Here is an 18,521-nt window from a genome sequence, read left to right on the forward strand (position 1 = left end):
GGAGTAGCACAGTGGGATTAGTATTGGATTGATCCAGGGTTATGGGGAGAGAGTGGGGCAGTGCATTTAGTTTGGAGGTGTATGGGGAGAGGGCTCTTCTTCCAATAGTGCCATGGGTGTTTTTATGTCCAGCGAAGGGAGAAAACAGAGCCTCAATTTCATGTTTCATCCAAAAGCTAGAGCCTCTGACAAAGTGGTACTTTTTAAATTCATTCACAGGATGTGGGCTTCGCTGGCTGTACCAGCATTTATTGCCCATCTTTAGCTGCCCTTGAGAAGGTGGTGATGAGCTGCCTTCTTGAACTGCTGCAGTCCATGTGGTGTAGGTACACCCACAGTGCTGTTAGGAAGGGAATTCCAGGATTTTGACCCAGCGACAGGGAAGGAACGGCGGCGATATATTTCCAAGTCAGGATGGTGAGTGACTTGGAGGGGAACTTCCAGGTGGTGGTGTTCCCATCTGTCTGCTGCCCTTACCTTCTAGGTGGTAGTGGTTGTGAGTTTGGAAGGTGCTGTCTAAGGAGCCTTGCTGAGTTCCTGCAGTGCATCTTTAGATGGTACACACTGCTGCCACTGTGCATAGCTGGTGGAGGGAGTGAATATTTGTGGATGTGCTGCCAATCAAGCGGGCTGCTTTGTCCTGGATGGTGTCTTGACGGGTACTCAGTCACTGGTGTGACAGCCTGGAATGCATACTCAAGAGTGTGTGAGTGAATGGGAGGGGAACGGTGTGACTGCGAGGGCTGGTATTTTTGTGATCAGTTGTAGTGATGTAAACCGGATTCAGTCGTCCCAGTAGTGACATTAAACCAGACAGAAAAATCTAAAAGCTGAGAGACAGCATTTAAAATCCAGGTGCAAAATTGAGGGGCGGCCTGTTATTCTCAGCTGCAAGGCGAGGAGGAACCCTCGTGCTTGCAGTTCTCCCCAGCTTGTGGGGAACCTCAGTTGTTGTATTTGTAACCTGACTTGGAAGAACCCTGGAACTTGCTCCGGTCACCTGCCAGGGATAAACTTACTGTCCTCCCCAGCCTGCAAATAAAACACCAGTGATTTTGCTATTTTCACCTGCCTGGTGGGAACACCGACTGCAGGTTGATCATCACCTCCGCCTAGTGTTCTCCGAAGCCTGGGGGGAACCTAGCTGTTAACTGCTGTCCCCCACCGGGAGAAAAACGCAGTGTTCCTTTAGGGGGAACCCCGATACATGCAGCTCCCCTCAAATTGGAGGGGGGGAAGCCCCGGTGCTTGCCGCTCTCCCGGACCTGGAGGGAAGCCCGGCTGCGGGATGACCCCGCCCAGCTACGGCCCAGAGGATGATGGGAAGGAAGAGCGCGAGCCGCTCGTGAGCAACATGGCGTCGAACGGCTGGACCCCGCAACTGGGCCGGGGCTGAGGGTGTATTCGGGATGGGCTGGCAGCTTGTCAGCCTCCTCCGGCGGGGGGTATGGGCGGCGCTGACGGGTGGCTGCTACCTGGAGCCCCAGCAAAGCGGCTTCTCTAACACCTTCCACCTTTACCTGTGGATAGCGCTGCTCGGAGCCCCCTTTGTGTTACACCTGGTGAGTAGCGGAGAAGGGGGTGGGGGCTAGAGGTGGGCAAGGCGGGGCTGGAGTTGGGAGGGGGCAGGGCTTGAGGGGAGGCAGGGCCTGGGAAGGGGCCCGAGGGGGAGGGGAGAGAGGGGGAGGGGAGAGAGGGGGAGGGGAGAGGGGGGGAGGGGTGAGGGGGGGAGGGGTGAGGGGGGGAGGGGTGGGGGGGAGAGGGGGGAGGGGTGGGGGGGAGAGGGGGGGAGAGGGGGGGAGGGGTGGGGGGGAGAGGGGGGGAGGGGTGGGGGGGAGAGGGGGGAGAGGGGTGGGGGAGAGAGGGGGGGGAGGGGTGGGGGAGAGAGGGGGGGGAGGGGTGGGGGAGAGGGGGGGGGAGGGGTGGGGGAGAGAGGGGGGGAGGGGTGGGGGAGAGGGGGGGAGGGGTGGGGGAGAGGGGGGGAGGGGAGGGGTGGGAGGGGAGGGCCGGCCCAGCCCAGAGGGAGGGGAGGGGAGGGCGGGCCCAGAGGGGGGGGGAGGGGAGGGAGGGGGGGGGAGGGGAGGGAGGGGGAGGGGAGGGAGGGGGAGGGGAGGGCGGGCCCAGAGGGGGGGGGGAGGGGAGGGAGGGGAGGGGAGGGAGGGCCCAGAGGGGGGGGGGAGGGGGGGGGAGGGGAGGGGAGGGGAGGGCCCAGAGGGGGGGGGAGGGGAGGGAGGGAGGGAGGGGAGGGAGGGGAGGGAGGGGCGGGAGAGGAAGTGGGGGGGGAGGGGAGGGAGGGAAGAGGAAGGGGAGGGCGGGAAGAGGGAGGAGGGTGGGAAGGGGGAGGGAGGAGGGGGAGGCCAGGGGGGGGAGTGGGGGCCAGGGAGGAAAGGGGGGGCACCCGCCCCCCCACCCCTCCTTGCCCGCGCCCCCCCCTCCCCGGCCTTCCCTCCCTCCCTGGCCCCCCCCACTTCCCCCCCTCCCTCCCTCTCCCTTCCCTCTGAAGGGGGTGGCCAGGAGTGGGGGGGGGCAGGGGAAGGGGGGGGGGCGCGGAGGGGAGGGAAGAGGGGGCGGGGAATGGGGAGGGAGAAGGGGGCGGGGAGGGGAGGGGGGGCCGTGAGGGAATGGGAGGGGGAAGGGCGCGGGGAGGAGAGGGGGGAAGGGGGGAGGGGGCGGAGAGGGAGGGGAGGGGCCAGGGTGGGTGGGGAGGGGCCAGGGTGGGTGTGGAGGGGCCAGGAGGGGAGGGGCCAGGGTGGGAGGGGAGGGGCCAGGGAGGGAGGGGAGGGGCCTGAGTGGAGGGCACAGGGGTGGGGGTGCAGGACCTGAGTGGAGGTGGGCACTGTGGGGGGGGCAGGACCTGAGTGGAGGGGGTGGGGGTGCAGGGTCTGAGTGGAGGGGGAAACAGTGGGGGGGCAGGGCCTGAGTGGGGGGGGGGCCACAGGGGTGGGGGGGAGGCCCGAGTGGGTGTGGCACAGACGGGGGAGGGCCTGAGTGGGGGTGCACGGGGGAGTGGTGCTGGGGGGCTTGGGGGCAGGGCCTGAGTCGGTGGGTTACGGGGGAGGGCCTGAGTGTGGGGGTGTGGGGGTGGGGGGGTGGCACAGGCGAGTGTAAGGCCTGAGTTGGGGGGGGGGGCACGGTGGTGGGGGCCTGAGGTGGGGGGGGCATGGCCTGAGAGGGGGGGACAGGGCCTGAGTGCAGGGGGGGCACAGGGCCTGAGTTGTGGGTGCATGGGGGTGGCACAGGGGTGGGGGCAGGACCTGTGTGGGGAGGCACGGGGGGGTGCAGGGCCTGAGTGGACGGCACGGGGGTGTAGCGCCTGAGTGGATGGCACGGGGGTGGGGTGCAGGGCCTGAGTGGAGGGGCAGGACCTGAGTGGAGGGGCATGGGGGGGCAGGGCCTGAATGGAGGGGCACAGCTAGAGGGGAGAGGGGGCATGGCTAGTGGCAAAGGGGCAGGGCCATGGAGGGAGTGCTGGGGCTTGAGGTGAAGAGCCAAGGCTGGGCGATGAGGTATCGGGGCGGGGCCAGAGGCGGAAGTGGGGTGCAAGGTGGGGCTAGAACAGAGGGGATGGGTGGCTGGAGAAGGTTGGGAGAGGAAGGTGGTATACAGGCAGTAGGCCGTTCAGTCCCTTGGGCCTGTTCTGCTATTCAATGAGCTTGTGACTGATATGTGAAAAAGTTGGCCTTTATATATAGAGTTGAATACAAGGGGGTAGAAGTCATGCTACAGCTAGACATGCCATAGCAACCTTCTGTCTTGTAAGACAATGGTTTGCACCGTGGTGGTGAACTCTATTAAACATAGTCTGGTATGGCTCAGGAGTCCCACACTTGCGTGGGAGTCTCTGTTGCATTTGCTGCAAGGGACGGCAGCTAGCTGAGAAGTTGGACGATTCTGTTTTCCCTGGCTCCTCCTCTTGGCCAGCTTAAAAAAATCATTTCTGCTCACTTTCTGATGCCCTTCTAAACAGTCAGCTTTAGAGGTCATGGCCATCAGCGACTGTCTCCCTCTTGTCATTGTCAATGTCTGTCATCTTTGTATTTCACTTTTAGGTGTTCTTGTTGTGGAGGAATGGATGCCCAGGAGTTTGTGACCCAATGGTCAGTTCACCGTACAGAAGGTCTTTGGTATACAGCCATCATTTGCCAGATGAATGTGGCCGAGCCAGCACAAACATCGTTGACTTAGCAATGAGTGTATGCTGATAGAATTAGCATGGCCTAGGACATCTGAGTTGGTGACCTTTTCTTGCCCAGAGATGCCAAAGATATGTCTGAGACAGTGAAAGTGGAATCTGTTCAGCCTTTTCTCTTGCCTAGCATATGTTGTCCAGGTCTCACCACTGTAGAGGAGTGCGCTGAGGATGCTGGCTTGGTAGACTCACAATTGGTGTCCTCAGTCAGGTTGCAGTTGTTCCACTTTCACTCAGCTTGGACATAACAGTTGCAGCTTTTATGATACGTGTGTTGATTTCAGCATTAAGTGACTGATTGTTAGTGATTCTAGAGCCTAGATGTGTGCAACTATCAACAATCTCCAGGGTCACATTGTCAGTGCTGATAAATGGCAGAGTGGCAACATTTGTCTTCCTGATGCTGATGGTCAAACCAAGCTCTTTACAGGTGTGAGACAGTCTGTCATTTTTGCTGCTGAAGGTGTTCCTCGGTTTGGAATGCTAGTGCATTCCCAGTCATCGCCAGTGTAGAGCAACTCTTCTGATAAGGCCTTGATGCACTTTTGTCTTGGATTTCAGACGAGCAACGCTGAACAGCTTTCCGTCAGTTCTGGTATGTAAATAGACACTCTGTCGATGACCTGAAGGCGTATGACATCAGCAAAGAGAAGATTATGCCAAAGAGTGTCAGTGCCAGGATACAACCCTGTTTGACCCCACAGTTGATCTCAAAGTGTTCCGATGTTGCCCCACCATAGCTGACCTTACTCATTATGTCATGGAAAGAGGAGACCACATTGAGCAGCTTTGGAGGGCAGTCAATTTTTTCCAGCAGTTTAAATAGACTACCTCTGCTCACATGGTCAAATGCCAATGAAGGCAGTATATCGTGGGCTCCTTTGTTCACGGCATTTCTGTTGCATCTTCCGGACTGAGAAGATCATGTCAATTGCAGATCTTCCAGTTCTAGCTTTTAAATGTTGATATTCAGATAGACTTAGGTGCCCTTGTGCTAGGAACACAAAGTTAACATGGAGGTGCAGCAAGCAATTAGGAAGGCGAATGACATGTCCTTTATTGCAAGAGGATTGGAGCACAAGTGTGAAGAAGTGTTGCTGCAGTTGTACAGGGTTTTGGTGAGACCGCACCTGGATTGAAAGGGTTGCAAATCTTTGGAATTGTCTACCCATAAGGGTTGTAGATGCTCCATTGTTGAGCATATTCAAGTTAGAGGTTGATAGATTTTTAATCTTTCAGGGAATGAAGGGATATAGGAAGCAGGCAGCAAGTGGAGTTGAGGCACAAGCTTACCATGCTCATATTGAATGGCAGAGCATGGCTTGAGGGACTGAATGGTCTCCTCCTGTTTCTTCTGTTCTTGTGTCCTTAGCTATAAGTTCATAATTCCACCAGTCACAGTAAGTAGAAGATAAACAACTTCCGTGATTTTATACATCTTTCTTTTCGACTAGCAGTTTGTAAACCCAAGGCATTTGAGTTCCTTTTCTGTTTTATTTAACAGCTTATTTAATAGTTAAATGCACTATTTTTTGTGGTTTAAAGTGGGTACATGAATTAAGGGCTTTGAGCTTTGGTATCCACTCCAAGAGAGAATTGGATTGTTATTTGAAAAGGAAGAATGTGCATGGTTACAGGAAGAAGATGGGGGAATGGCACTGGGTGCATTGTTTGTTTGGAGATCCGGCACAGACACGACAGGCTGTATGGCCTCCTTCTATTCTGTAACAATTCTGTGAAACCACACTGGGATTTAAGATAGATGCATTCAGCCAGGATCTGCAGTCTGGCAAGGGCAATGTGGGCAAATACTTTTCCCATGATGCTCAGCAGTGGGATGCCTCAATAATTGTTGCAATCACTGTGGTCGCCCTTGTTCTTGTACAGGTTTACAATCTTTGCATCACGCATGGCCTGGGGCACTGCTCTCTCCTAGCAGAGACAGAGATGTTCAGGCTGATGATATAGGGGTGCCGGTTTCCGGTGATTGATGAGTTCAGCTAGTATAGCATCTGCACCTGGAGCTTTGCCCACGACAAGTCAGTCAATGCCTTTGCTACGCTCCTCCACTGTGCATTCGATATCCAGCTCTGCCAAAACAGGCAGGCTTTCTATAATCTCTAGAGCTTCCATGGTGACAGTGTTCTCCCTAGAGTACAACTCAAGGTACTGTTCCAAACATCTCACCAACTATTTATTGTTGTCGGTAATGACTTCTGCTGCCTTTGATTTCAGTGCAGCTATTTTCTTTTTTGATGGATTTGTTGCCTTTCTGATCCCTTCAAACCTGCCCCTAGCATTCCCTGTGTCGATGGACATCTGGATTTTCTGGCAGAGTTGTAACCAGTAGTCATTGGTGCACAGCCTAGCAATCTCTTGGACTTTACTTCAGTCAGCTCTTGGCGTGTTCAGAGTCTTCTCTCTCGGATCTTTCTTGCAATTAATAAGAATGAATCATTTGGCTTCAGTGACAGGTTGCATCACAGTGATGTTAGCCTTGAACCAGTCAGCATTTTTCCACTTTTGTTTCCCATATGTTCAGAGTGTAGTATTGTAGATGGTGTCTTGAAGTATGTTCCTTTCACTTCTGCATTCTGTGTGGAAATTCTGGGGAACCCCGTTCAATTGAGTCGAGGAACTGTTGGTTTTTATCTGGGTAGACAGTATGGCTGACGTTGACATGAGGACAGCATTTCTGGTTTGAATGAAAAACTTCGAGGGTTGCATCCTCACCCTCGTGCACACCAGAGAGTGATCTGTATCACAATCAGTGCTGTGGTAGCTGCGTATGTTGAGAATGCTGTTCAGAGAGTCATGTCTCGTGATGATCAGACCCAGCTGGTGCCAGTGCCCTGATCTTGGATGTTTCCAGGATGCTGTGTGGCATTTTTTTCCTGAAAGAAGGTGTTAGTTACACAAAGCTTGTGGTAGCAGCAAAGCTCAAGTAGCCTCTGTCCATTCTCATTTATCTTTCCCACGCCATGATGTCCGAGGCAGGATGGCCATACCTTGTGGTCCATGCTCATTCTTGTATTGAAATTCCCCAGTAGGTAAAGATGGTCTGACTGAAGAGTTGACATCTTTCTCTCTTCTTTGTTTGCCTTGTGCAATATATTCGTCCATTTGTTGAGCAGAGACTCTAAAGTCCAAACTTATATTGAAACAATTGGACCATGGCGGGTCAGCATCTTAACTCATTGGGGGCTACCTGAGTTGAGGTGGCATGGGTGGCTGGTGGGACACAATGGCCCCTCCCATCACCAGAGACGGCCCTTAGCACCCATTCTGTATACCAATTGAGTTGGGCTTATCACTCATAACTGCTAACTGCTGTCTTGTGTTAACGCTCTGCAGCGAAACTGGAGTGTCCTCTCCAAGGCGTAAGCCTGGGCAAAATTTATGGAGACTCTCGGCTGCCCATATATCAGGGTCCCCCTCTTGACCTCCCAGGTTGAGTCCAAAGGAATGCAAAGCACAACATTTGGCTCCGGCTTGGTTGCAGGATTTGCCAGAAAGATGACATATTTAGACATCAGTCGACCTTTGGGCTTCATTCGAGATTTTTTGTTGGCGTTTACTCCCTTAGATTTCAACTCTCCCGAGGTATCCACAAGGCAGTGGAGCTATTTGTACCCAGCTAGGAGATTGGTTCATGAGTGCCAGAATGTGTCCACGTGTCATGGGCCTACACACTGCATGTCTGTGGGCCAAATCTCTTCTGAAAGCTATACTTAAGAACATGTGAAATAGGAGCAGTAGTAGGCCCCTCAAGCCTGCTCTGCCATTCAATGAGGTCATAGCTGATCTGATTGTGGCCTTAACTCCACTTTTCCTGCCTACCTCCATAACCCTTGACTCTCTTGTAGATCAAAAATCTAAAAATACAAAGCCCTGGTTAAACCACAGCTGGTATACTGTGAGCAGTTCTGAGCACCACACCTTAGGAAGAATGCCTTGGAGGGATTGCAGCGTCGATTTATTTGGACTCCGAGGGGTAAATTATGAGGAGAGATTACACAAACTTGCGTTGTATTCTCTGGAATTTAAAAGTTAAAGGGTCATTTGATCAAAGTTTTCAAGATATTAAGGGGAGCAGATAGGGTTGATAGAGGGAAACTATTTCCACTGGTTGAAGAGTGTATGATTAGGGGGCATAGTGTAAAAATTAGAGCCATACCTTTCAGAAATTAATTTAGGAAACACTTCTTACAAATGGTAGAAATTTGGAACTCTCTCCTACAATTAACAACTGATGCTAGATTAATTGTCAATTTTAAAGCTAAGATTGTTAAATTATTGTTATGCGAAGGTATGAAGGGATATGGGTCAAAGGTGGGTATATGGGGTTTGGTAGCAGATTAGCCATCATCTTGTTAAATGATGGAACAAACTCATACGAACATCCGAACAAAAAGCAGGAGTAGGCCATTCAGCCACTTGAGCCTACACCGCCATTTAATAAGGTCATGGTTGATCTGATAGTAACCTGAAATCTGCATCCCACCTGCCTCCGATAACCTATCACCCCCTTGCTTACCAAGAATATATCCACCTTTGCCTTAAAAATATTCAAAGACTCTGCCTTTTCAGGAAGAGAGTTCCAAAGACTCACGGCCCTCTCAGTGAAAAAATTTCACCTCATCTCTGTTTTAAGTGGGTGACCCATTATTTTTAAACAGTGATTCCTAGTTGTAGATTTTTCCACAAGAGGAAACATCCTCTCCACATCCACCCTGTCAAGACCCCTCAGGATCTTATATGCTTCAATCAAGTCGCCTCTTACTCTTCTAAACCCCTGCAGATACAAGCCTAGTCTGTTCAACTTTTCCTCATAAGACAACCCACCCATTCCTGGTATTAGTCTGGTAAACCTTCTCTGAACTGCTTCCAATGCATTTACATCCTTCCTTAAATAAGGTGACCAGTACCATACACAGTACTCCAAATGTGGTCTCCCTAATGCCCTGTACAACTGAAGCATAACCTTCCTACTTTTGTATTAAATTGCCCTTGCAATAAATGTTAACATTCTATTAGTTTTCCTAATTACTTGCTGTATTTGCATACTAGCCATTTGTGATTCATGCACTAGGACACCCAGATCTCTCTGCACATCAGAGCTCTGCAATCTCTCACGATTTAGATAATATGCTTCTCCTTCATTCTTCCTGCCAAAATGGACAATTTCACATTTTCTCACATTATAATCCATTTGCCAGATCTTTGCCCACTCACTTAACCCATCTATATCTCTTTGTAGCCTCCTTATGTCCTCTTCACAATTGTGTCATCAGCAAATTTGACAACCATCCCTTCAATCCCTTCATCCAAGTCATTTATATAAATTGTTAACAGCTGACGTCCCAGCACTGATCCCTATGGCACACTACTCGTTACATCTTGCTAACCTGAAAAAGATTTATGCCTAGTCTCTGCTTCCTGTTAGCCAGCCAATCTTCTATCCATGCCAATATGTTACCCCCTATACCAGTAGCTTTTAATTTCCCTAATAACCTTTGATGTGGCACTTTATCAAATGACTTCTGGAAATCTAAGTACAGTACATCCACCGGTTCCCCTTTATCTACAGCACCTGAAAGAATTCCAATAAGTTGGCTAAGCACGATTTCCCTTACACAAAATCATGTCGAGTCTGCCTGATGACCTTGAGCTTATCCAAGTGCCCCGCTATGACTTTTTTAATAATAGCTTCTAACATTTTCCCTACAACAGACATTAAGCTAACTGGCCTGCGGTTTCCCGCTTTCTGTCTCCCTCCCTTTCCCCTTTCTGAATAATGGAGTTACATTTGCTATCTTCCAATCTAACCTAATGGGACCTTCCCTGAATTTAAGGAGCTTTGGAAAATTAAAACTAATGCATCAACTATCTCACCAGACACTTCTTTTAAGAACCTAACATGAAGTCCATCAGGACCTGGGCTCTTGTCAGCCCGCAGCTCCAACAATCTACTCAGCACCACATCTCTGGTGACTTGCTTCCCTACTTCCATTTCCTGGTTTATAGCTGCTTCTGGGATGTTATTTGTATCCTCCATAGTGAAAACTGATGCAAAATACCTGTTCACGGCACCTTCCGTCTATTTTTAAAAATTCATTCATGGGATGTGGGCTTCGCTGGCTGGGCCAGCATTTATTGCCCATCCCTCGTTGCCCTTGAGAACGTGGTGGTGAGCTGTCGTCTTGAACCGCTGCAGTCCATGTGATGTAGGTACACCCACAGTGCTGTTAGGAAGGGAGCTCCAGGATTTTGACCCAGCGACAGTGAAGGAACAGCAATATATTTCCAAGCCAGGATGGTGAGTGACTTGGAAAGGAACTTCCAGGTGGTGGTTTTCCCATGAATCTGCTGTCCTTATCCTTCTAGGTGGAAGTGGTCGTGGATTTGGAAGGCGCTAAGAAGCCTTGGTGAATTCCTGCAGTGCATCTTGTAGTTAATACACACTGCTGCTACTGTGCGTCGGTGGTGGAGGGAGTGAATGTAGATATGGTGTCAATCAAGTGGGCTGCTTTGATCCTGGATGGTGTCAAGCTTCTTGAGTGTTGTTGGAGCTGCACTCATCCAGGCAAGTGGGGAGTATTCCTTCACATTCCTGACTTGTGCCTTGTAGATGTTGGACAGGCTTTGGGGAGTCAAGAGGTGAGTTACTTGTCGCACGTTTCCTAGCCTCTGACCTGCTCTTTTGGCTGCAGTATTTATATGGCTAATCCAGTTCAGTTTCTGGTCAATGGTAACCCCCAGGATGATGATAGTGGGGGATTCAGTGATGGTAATGCCTTTGAACATCAAGGGGCAATGGTTGGATTCTCTCTTGTTGGGGATGGTCATTTCCTGGCACTTGTGTGGCGTGAATGTTACTTGCCACTTGTCAGCCCAAGCCTGGATATTGTCCAGGTCTTGCTGCATTTGGACATGGACTGCTTCAGTATCTGAGGAGTCACAAATGGTGTTGAACATTGTACAATCATCGAACATCACCACTTCTGACCTTATGATGGAAGGAAGGTAATTGATGAAGCAGCTGAAGATGGTTGGGCCGAGGACACTACCCTGAGAAACTCCTGCAGTGATGTCCTGGAGCTGAGATAACTGACCTACAACAACGACAATGATCTTCCTTTGTGCTAGGTATAGCTCCAACCAGCGGAGAGTTTTCCCCCGATTCCCATTTCCAGTTTTGCTAGGGCTCCCTGATGCCACACTCGGTCAAATGTGGCCTTGATGTCAAGGGCAGTCACACTCGCATTGGGAGTTCAGCTCTTTTGCCCATGTTTTAACCAAGGCTGTAATGACGCCAGGAGCTGTGTGGCTCTAGCAGAACCCAAACTGGGCGTCAGTGAGCAAGTTAATGCTAAGCAAGTGCCGCTTGATAGCACTGTTGATGACCCCTTCATGATGATGGAGAGTAGACTGATGGGGCAGTAATTGACCAGGTTGGATTTGTCCTGCTTTTTGTATACAGGACATACCTGGGCAATTTTTCACATAGCCGGGTAGATGCCAGTGTTGTAGCTGTATTGGAACAACTTGGCTAGGGGCATGGCAAGTTCTGGAGTGCAAGTCTTCAGTACTATTGCTGGCATATTGTCAGGACCCATAACCTTTGCAGTATCCAGTGCCTTCAGCCCTTTCTTGATATCAAGTGGAGTGAATCGAATTGGCTGAAGACTGGCATCTGTGATGTTGGGGACCTCCAGAAGAGCGCGAGATGGATCATCCACTCGGCACTTCTGGCTGAAGATTGTAGCATGGCTGAAGATTGTAGCAAATGCTTCAGCCTACCTTTTACACTGATGTGCTGGGCTCCTCCATCATTGAGGATGTGGATATTTGTGGAGCGTCCTCCTCCAGTGAGTTGTTTAATTGTCCACCACCATTCACGACTGGATGTGGCAGGACTGCTGAGCTTAGATCTGATCCGTTGGTTGTGGGATCGCTTAGCCCTGTCTATCACTTGCTGCTGATGCTGTCTGGCACGCAAGTAGTCCTGTGTTATAGCTTCACCAGCTTGACACCTCATTTTTAGGTATGCCTGGTGTTGCTCCTGGCATGCGTTCCTGTACTCTTCATTAAGCCAGGGTTGATCCCCTGGCTAGGTGGTAATGGTAGAGTGGGGGATATGCTGGGCCATGAGGTTACAGATTGTGTTCAAGTATAATTCTGCTGCTGCTGATAGCCCACAACGCCTCATGGGTGCCCAGCCTTGAGTTGCTAGATCTGTTCAAAATCTATCCCATTGAGCACGGTCATAGTGCCACACAACACGACGGAGGGTATCCTCAATGTGAAGGCGGGACTTCTTCTCCACAATGACTGTGCGGTGGTTAAACTAATTAGTAGGGGGGAGGGTTCAATTGAAGGGAAGTTTAGAAAATCAAAAATATGGAAGAGAGCAGAGGTGCAGGGTAGTGAAGAGGCAAACGACAATCAAAGTGTGACAGGAAGGGGCAGAAAATATAAGCAGTAGAGTGCAGCAGAAATTAAAACCAGAATGAATAATAATAGTAAAAAGTTTAAGGCTCTTTATCAGAATTCACGCAGCATTTGTAACAAGATAGATGAGTTGACGGTACAAATAGAAATAAATGGATATGATTTGATAGCTATTACAGAGATGTGGTTGTTGGGTGACCAAGACTGGAAACTCAATATTCAAGGGTATTTGACGTTCTGGAAAAATAGGGAAAAAGGAAAAGGTGATGGGGTAGCTTTGTTAATAAAGGAAGGTATCAATGCTGTGGTAAGTAGTGATATAGGTGCAATATATTGTGATGTGGAATCAGTTTGGGTGGAAATAAGAAATAGCAAGGGGAAGAAGTCATGAGTGGGAGTCGTCTAAAGGCACCCGAAGAGTTGCCTCACTGTCAGACAAAGTATAAATCAGGAAATAATGGAGTCGTGTAAGAAGGGTGCTACAATTGTCATGGGCGATTTTAATCTGCATAATGACAAGTCAGGTTGACAGGGGTAACATGGAAGACGAATTTGTAGAGTGCATCAAGAATTGTTTCTTAGAGCAATACATTGCAGAACCTACCCGGGGACAGGCTATTTTAGATCTAGTAATGGTAATGAGGTAGGATTAATAAGAGATCTCATAGCTAAGGATCCTCTAGGGGGTAGTGATCACAACATGGTAGAATTTCAAATTCAGTTTGAGGGCGAGCAACCTGGTTCTCGAACCAGTGTCCTCAACTTAAATAAGGGTAATTACAGAGGTATGAAGAAAAAATTGTCTAAAGCGGGCTGAGAAAATAGACTAATGGGAAGGTCAGTGGATGAGCAGCGGCAGACATTTAAGCAGATACTTCATAACGCTCAGTATAAAGAAGGACTCGATGAGAAGGATGAACCACCCATGGTTAACAAAGGCAGTCAAGGAGAGTATTCAATCAAAAACCAAGGCAAACTAAGTGGCGAAAACTAGTGGTAGGCCAGAAGATTGGGAATTTTTTAGGAACCAGCAGCGGATGACTAAAAAGCTAATAAAGAGAGAGAAAATTGATTATGAAAGTAAATTGGCAAGAAATATAAAAACAAAGAGCAAGAGCTTCGATGGGTATGTAAGAGTGTAGCTAAAGTGAGCATGGGACCCTTGGAGGATGCGACTGGAGAATTGATAACGGGGAACAGGAAAATAATTTAAACCAATATTTTACATTGGTCTTCACAGTGGAGGACACTATAAACATTCCAAAGATATCAGATAAGCAAGGAGCTAATGGGAGGAAAGATCTTGTAACAGTCTCTATCACACGGGACAAAATATTTTGAGAAACTAATGGAACTACAGGCAGACAAAAAGCGGGAAACTAGGCCAGTCAGCCTAACATCTGTCGTTGGGAAAATGCTAGGGTCCATTATTAAGGAAGAAATAGCAGGACATTTAGAAAAGATTAACAATCAAACGGAGTCAACATGGTTTTGTGAAAGGGAAATCATGTTTGACAAATTTGACAGAGTTCTTTGACAATATAACAAGCACAGCTGATAAAGGGGAACCGTTAGATGTAGTGTATTTGGATTTCCAGAAGGCATTCGATAAGGTGCCACTTAAGAGGTTATTGCACAAGATAAGAGCTCACGGTATTGGGGTAATGTATTAGCATGGATTGAGGATTGGTTAACACGCAGAAGACAGAGAGTCAGGATTAATGGGTCATTTTCAGGTTAGAAAGCCGTAACTAGCGGAGTGCCACAAGGATCAGTCCTAGGGCCTCAATTATTTACTATCTATATCAATGACTTGGAGGAGGGGGCAGAGTGTAATGTATCCAAATTTGCTGACGATACAAAAATAGGTGGGAGGGCATGTTGGGATGAGGACATGAGGAATCTGCAAGGGGATATGGACAGATTTAGTGAGTGGGCAAAAACTTGGCTGGTGGAGTTTAATGTAGGAATGTGTGAGGTCATGCACTTTGGTAGGAAAAATCAAAAGGCAGGCTATTATTTAAATGGAGAGAGACTCCAAAAAAGTGCAGCACAGAGGGATCTGGGTGCTCTTGTGCATGCAACACAAAAGGTTAATATGCAGGTGCAGCAGAAGACAAATGGAATTTTGGCCTGTGTTGCTAGGAGGTTGGAGTTTAAAAATAGGGAAGTCTTGTTACAACTGTACAGGGTGTTGGCGAGGCCACACCTGGAGTACTGTGTACAGTTTTGGCCCCCGTATGTACGAGAAAGGATATACTGGCATTGAAAGCAGTTCAAAAGAGATTCACTGGGCTGATTCCTGGGATGAAGGGGTTGATTTATCAAGAACAACTAAATAGATTAGACCTTTATTCATTAGAGTTTAGAAGAATGAGGGGTGATCTTATTGAAACATAAAAGATTCTGAGGAGGCTGGACAGGGTAGATGTTGAAAAGATGTTTCCACTAGTGGGGGAATCTCGAACTGGGAGACGTAGTTACAGAATAAGGGGATACTCATTTAAAACTGAGATGTGAAAGAATTTCTTCTTTGAGGGTAGTGAATGTCTGGAATTCTCTACCTCAGAGAGTTGTGGAGGCTAGATCACTGAAAGTATTTAAAGAAGAGGTAGATAGATTTCTTGAAATATCGGGGAGTTGAGGGCTACGAGGAGCTGACACGAAAGAGGAGCTGAAGCTGGGGCAGATCAGCCACGATCTTATTGAACGGCGGGGTAGGCTTGAGGGGCCGAATGGCCTACTCCTGTTCCTATTTCTTATGTCCTACCGATACCGTCATGGATGGATGTATCTGCGGTAGGCAGGTTGGTGAGGATGAGGTCAAGTATGTTTTTCCCTCTTGTTGGTTCCCTCAGCACCTGCTGCAGACCCAGTCTAGCAGCTATGTCATTTAGGACTCGGCCAGTTAGATCAGTGGTGGTGCTACCGAGCCACCCTTTGTGATGGACATTGAAGCCCCCCACCCAGAGTACATTCTGCACCCTTGCCACCCTCAGTGCTTCCTCCAAGTGGTGTTCCACATGGGAGAGCACTGATTCATCAGCTGAGGGAGGGCTGTACATGCTAATCAGCAGGAGCTTTCCTAGCCCAGGTTTGACCTGGTACCATGAGAATTCTTGGAGTCCAGAGTCGATGTTGAGGGCAACTCCCAGGACAACTCCCTCCCGACTGTATACCACTGTACCGCCACCTCTGCCCTGCCGGTGGGACAGGGCATACAGGGTGTTGGTGGTGCCTGGGACATTATCTGTAAGGTATGATTACATGAGGATGTCGCTTGACTAGTCTGTCTCCCTAAAGGGGCATTGGTGAACCAGATGGGCTCTTACAACAATTGACAATGGTTTAATGGTCATCATTCGATTTACCTCATCCAGATTTTTATTGAATTCAATTTCCACCAGGATTCAAAGCCAGGTCCCCAGCACATTACCCTAGGTCTCTGGGTTACCAGTCCAGCAACAATACCACTACACCATCACCTCCAGACTCACTTTCTATAGGACCAATGCTCATTTTGTTGACTCTTTTAAAAAAAATATTTGTAATAATTCTTATTATCTGTTTTTATATTTCTGGCTGACTTTCTCTCATACTCTAATTTTTCTCTCGTTATTAGTCTTTTAGTCATTCTTTGCTGTTCCTGTCCAGTCTTCTGACCTGCCACCTGTCTTCGCACAGTTATATGCTTTTTCTTTAAGTTTGATACTGTCTTTAACCTTTCTAGTTAACCACGGATGGTGTGTCCATCCCTTGGATTTTTTCTTACTCGGAATGTATCTATTCTGTGCATTCTGAAATATGCCCTTAAATATTAGCTACTGCACCTCCATTGACCTATCTCTTAACCTAATTTGCCAGTTTACCTTAGGCAGCTCGGCTTTCATGCCCTCATAATTGCCCTTATTTAAGTTTAAAAACTTAGTCTCAGACCCACTCCTCTCTCCCTCAAACTAAATGTAAAATTCATTATGGTCTTTGCTACCTAGTGTGGCCTTCATTATGAGATCATTAATTACTCCCATCTCTTTGCAGAATACCAGCTCTAGTATAGCCTGCTCTCTTGGTTGGCTCCAGAAAGTGCTGTTCTAAGAAACTATCCCGGAAACCTTCAATGTACCCCTCATCTAGGCTATGTTTGACCATCTGACTTTTCCAGTCTGTATGTAAATTAAAATCTCCCATGATTACCACTGTGCCTTTCTGGCAAACTCCGATTATTTCTTCCTTTATGCTCAACTCTACCATGTGGTTACTATTAGAGGGTCTGTACACAACTCCCACAAGTGACTTCTTGCCTTTACCATTTCTCACCTCTACCCAATGGGCTAAATGACCTCCTTCCATTTTAGTGTATTCTAATTCCATCTGTCCTCCTTGGCTGTAAATCCTTTAGTACCCTTTACTTTCAAAAATCTATGAATCTCAGACTTAACATTGTTAACTGAGCTAGCATCTTCTGCTTTTTGTAGGTTTTTTTTTGGTTTTCCCTTGCCACCAACTCCAACCCTCTCTCTGACAACTGAGGCTAAACCAGACTTTTTGTAGGCTGGTGTTATATTTGACTCCAGGATGAGCTTCCTATCTCATATCTAGACCATCACTAAGACTGTCTATTTCCACCTCCATACCTCTCCCTGGCAACTATCTGAGATTAAGCTGATCTGTTTAGAACTTTGGTGTCACTTTTGACTCTGAGATGAGTTTCCAACCTCCTATTCGCGCCATCACTAAAATTGCCTATTTCTACCTCTGTAATATCACCCAACTTTGCCCCTGTCTCAGCTCATCTGCTGCTGAAACCCTCATTCAGGCCTTTGTTATCTCTAGATTTGACTATTCCAACAGTCTCCTGGCCTCCCACAATCTACCCTCCGTAAACTGGTCATCGAAACTCTGCTGCCCGTGTCTGTACTTGTATCAAACCCTGTTCTCCTGTCACTCTTGTGCTCACTGACCTATATTGGCTCTTGGTCAAACAATGTCATGATTTTAAAATTCTCATTCTTGTTTTCAAATCAACCATTGTCCCTCCCTATCTCTATAATCACTTCTAGCCCCACAATCCTTTGAGATACCTGCGTTGCTATAATTCTGTCTTCTTGAGCATCTCCGATTTTAATTGCTCCGCCATTGGTGGCTGATGAGATCAGCCATGATCGTAATGAATGGTGGGACAGGCTCGAGGGGCTGAATTGCCTACTCCTGCTCCTAGTTCTTATGTTCTTATGTTATGTTCTTTCAGTTGCCTAGCCCTTAAGCTCTGAAATACACTCCCTACACCTTTCCACATCCTTTAGGACACTCCTTAAAATCTACCTCTTTGACAAAACTTTTGGTCATCTGACTTAATATCTTCTTATGTGGCTCAGTGTCATATTTTGTTTTATATTGCTCCTGTGAAGAACCTTGAAACGTTTTATTATGTTATAAGTGCTATATAAATTTTTTCAAACAACGCCTTGGGGCATTTCACTACGTTAAAAGTACTATATAAATATAAGTTGCTGTTGTTGTTGAATCTGCACTGCTTCTAAGATGCAGTGCCCACAACTGTATGCAGTACTCCAGATGTGGTCTAACCAGGGCTTTGTATAGCCTCTTTATATTATTGCCCTCTAGTTATGTAAAATATTTTCTCTTTGACTAAGCTTTTGGACATCTGGGCTATTCCCTCCTTGTGTGGCTCTGTTTAGCTTTTTTCCCACAACCCTCCTATAAAGTGACTAGGGGCATTTTATTATGTTAAAGATGTATATAAATGTAAGTTGTTGAATGTTGCACATTTCTACCACCCATTGCATGAAGAAGTATTTCCTATCTTCTTTCCTCAATGGCCTGACTCTGATTTTAAGATTCTCTTTTGCCCTCAGCC

At 48.1% G+C, this 18,521-nt stretch overlaps 1 protein-coding gene across 1 annotated transcript in view; it reads left to right on the top strand.

Moving 5' to 3' along the window:
- The first annotated feature begins 1,316 nt into the window (after positions 1-1,316).
- Positions 1,317-18,521, top strand: part of LOC144680701 (pecanex-like protein 2) — a 211,603-nt gene continuing 194,398 nt past the window's right edge. The window contains exon 1 of the mRNA XM_078541957.1: positions 1,317-1,562. Within this exon, the coding sequence (XP_078398083.1) occupies positions 1,410-1,562 (153 nt within the window). The 5' untranslated portion in view covers positions 1,317-1,409. The remainder of the gene's footprint in view (positions 1,563-18,521) is intronic.

This window comes from Cetorhinus maximus, chromosome 5, assembly GCF_964194155.1.
Source record: "Cetorhinus maximus chromosome 5, sCetMax3.hap1.1, whole genome shotgun sequence".
Lineage (NCBI taxonomy): Eukaryota > Metazoa > Chordata > Chondrichthyes > Lamniformes > Cetorhinidae > Cetorhinus > Cetorhinus maximus.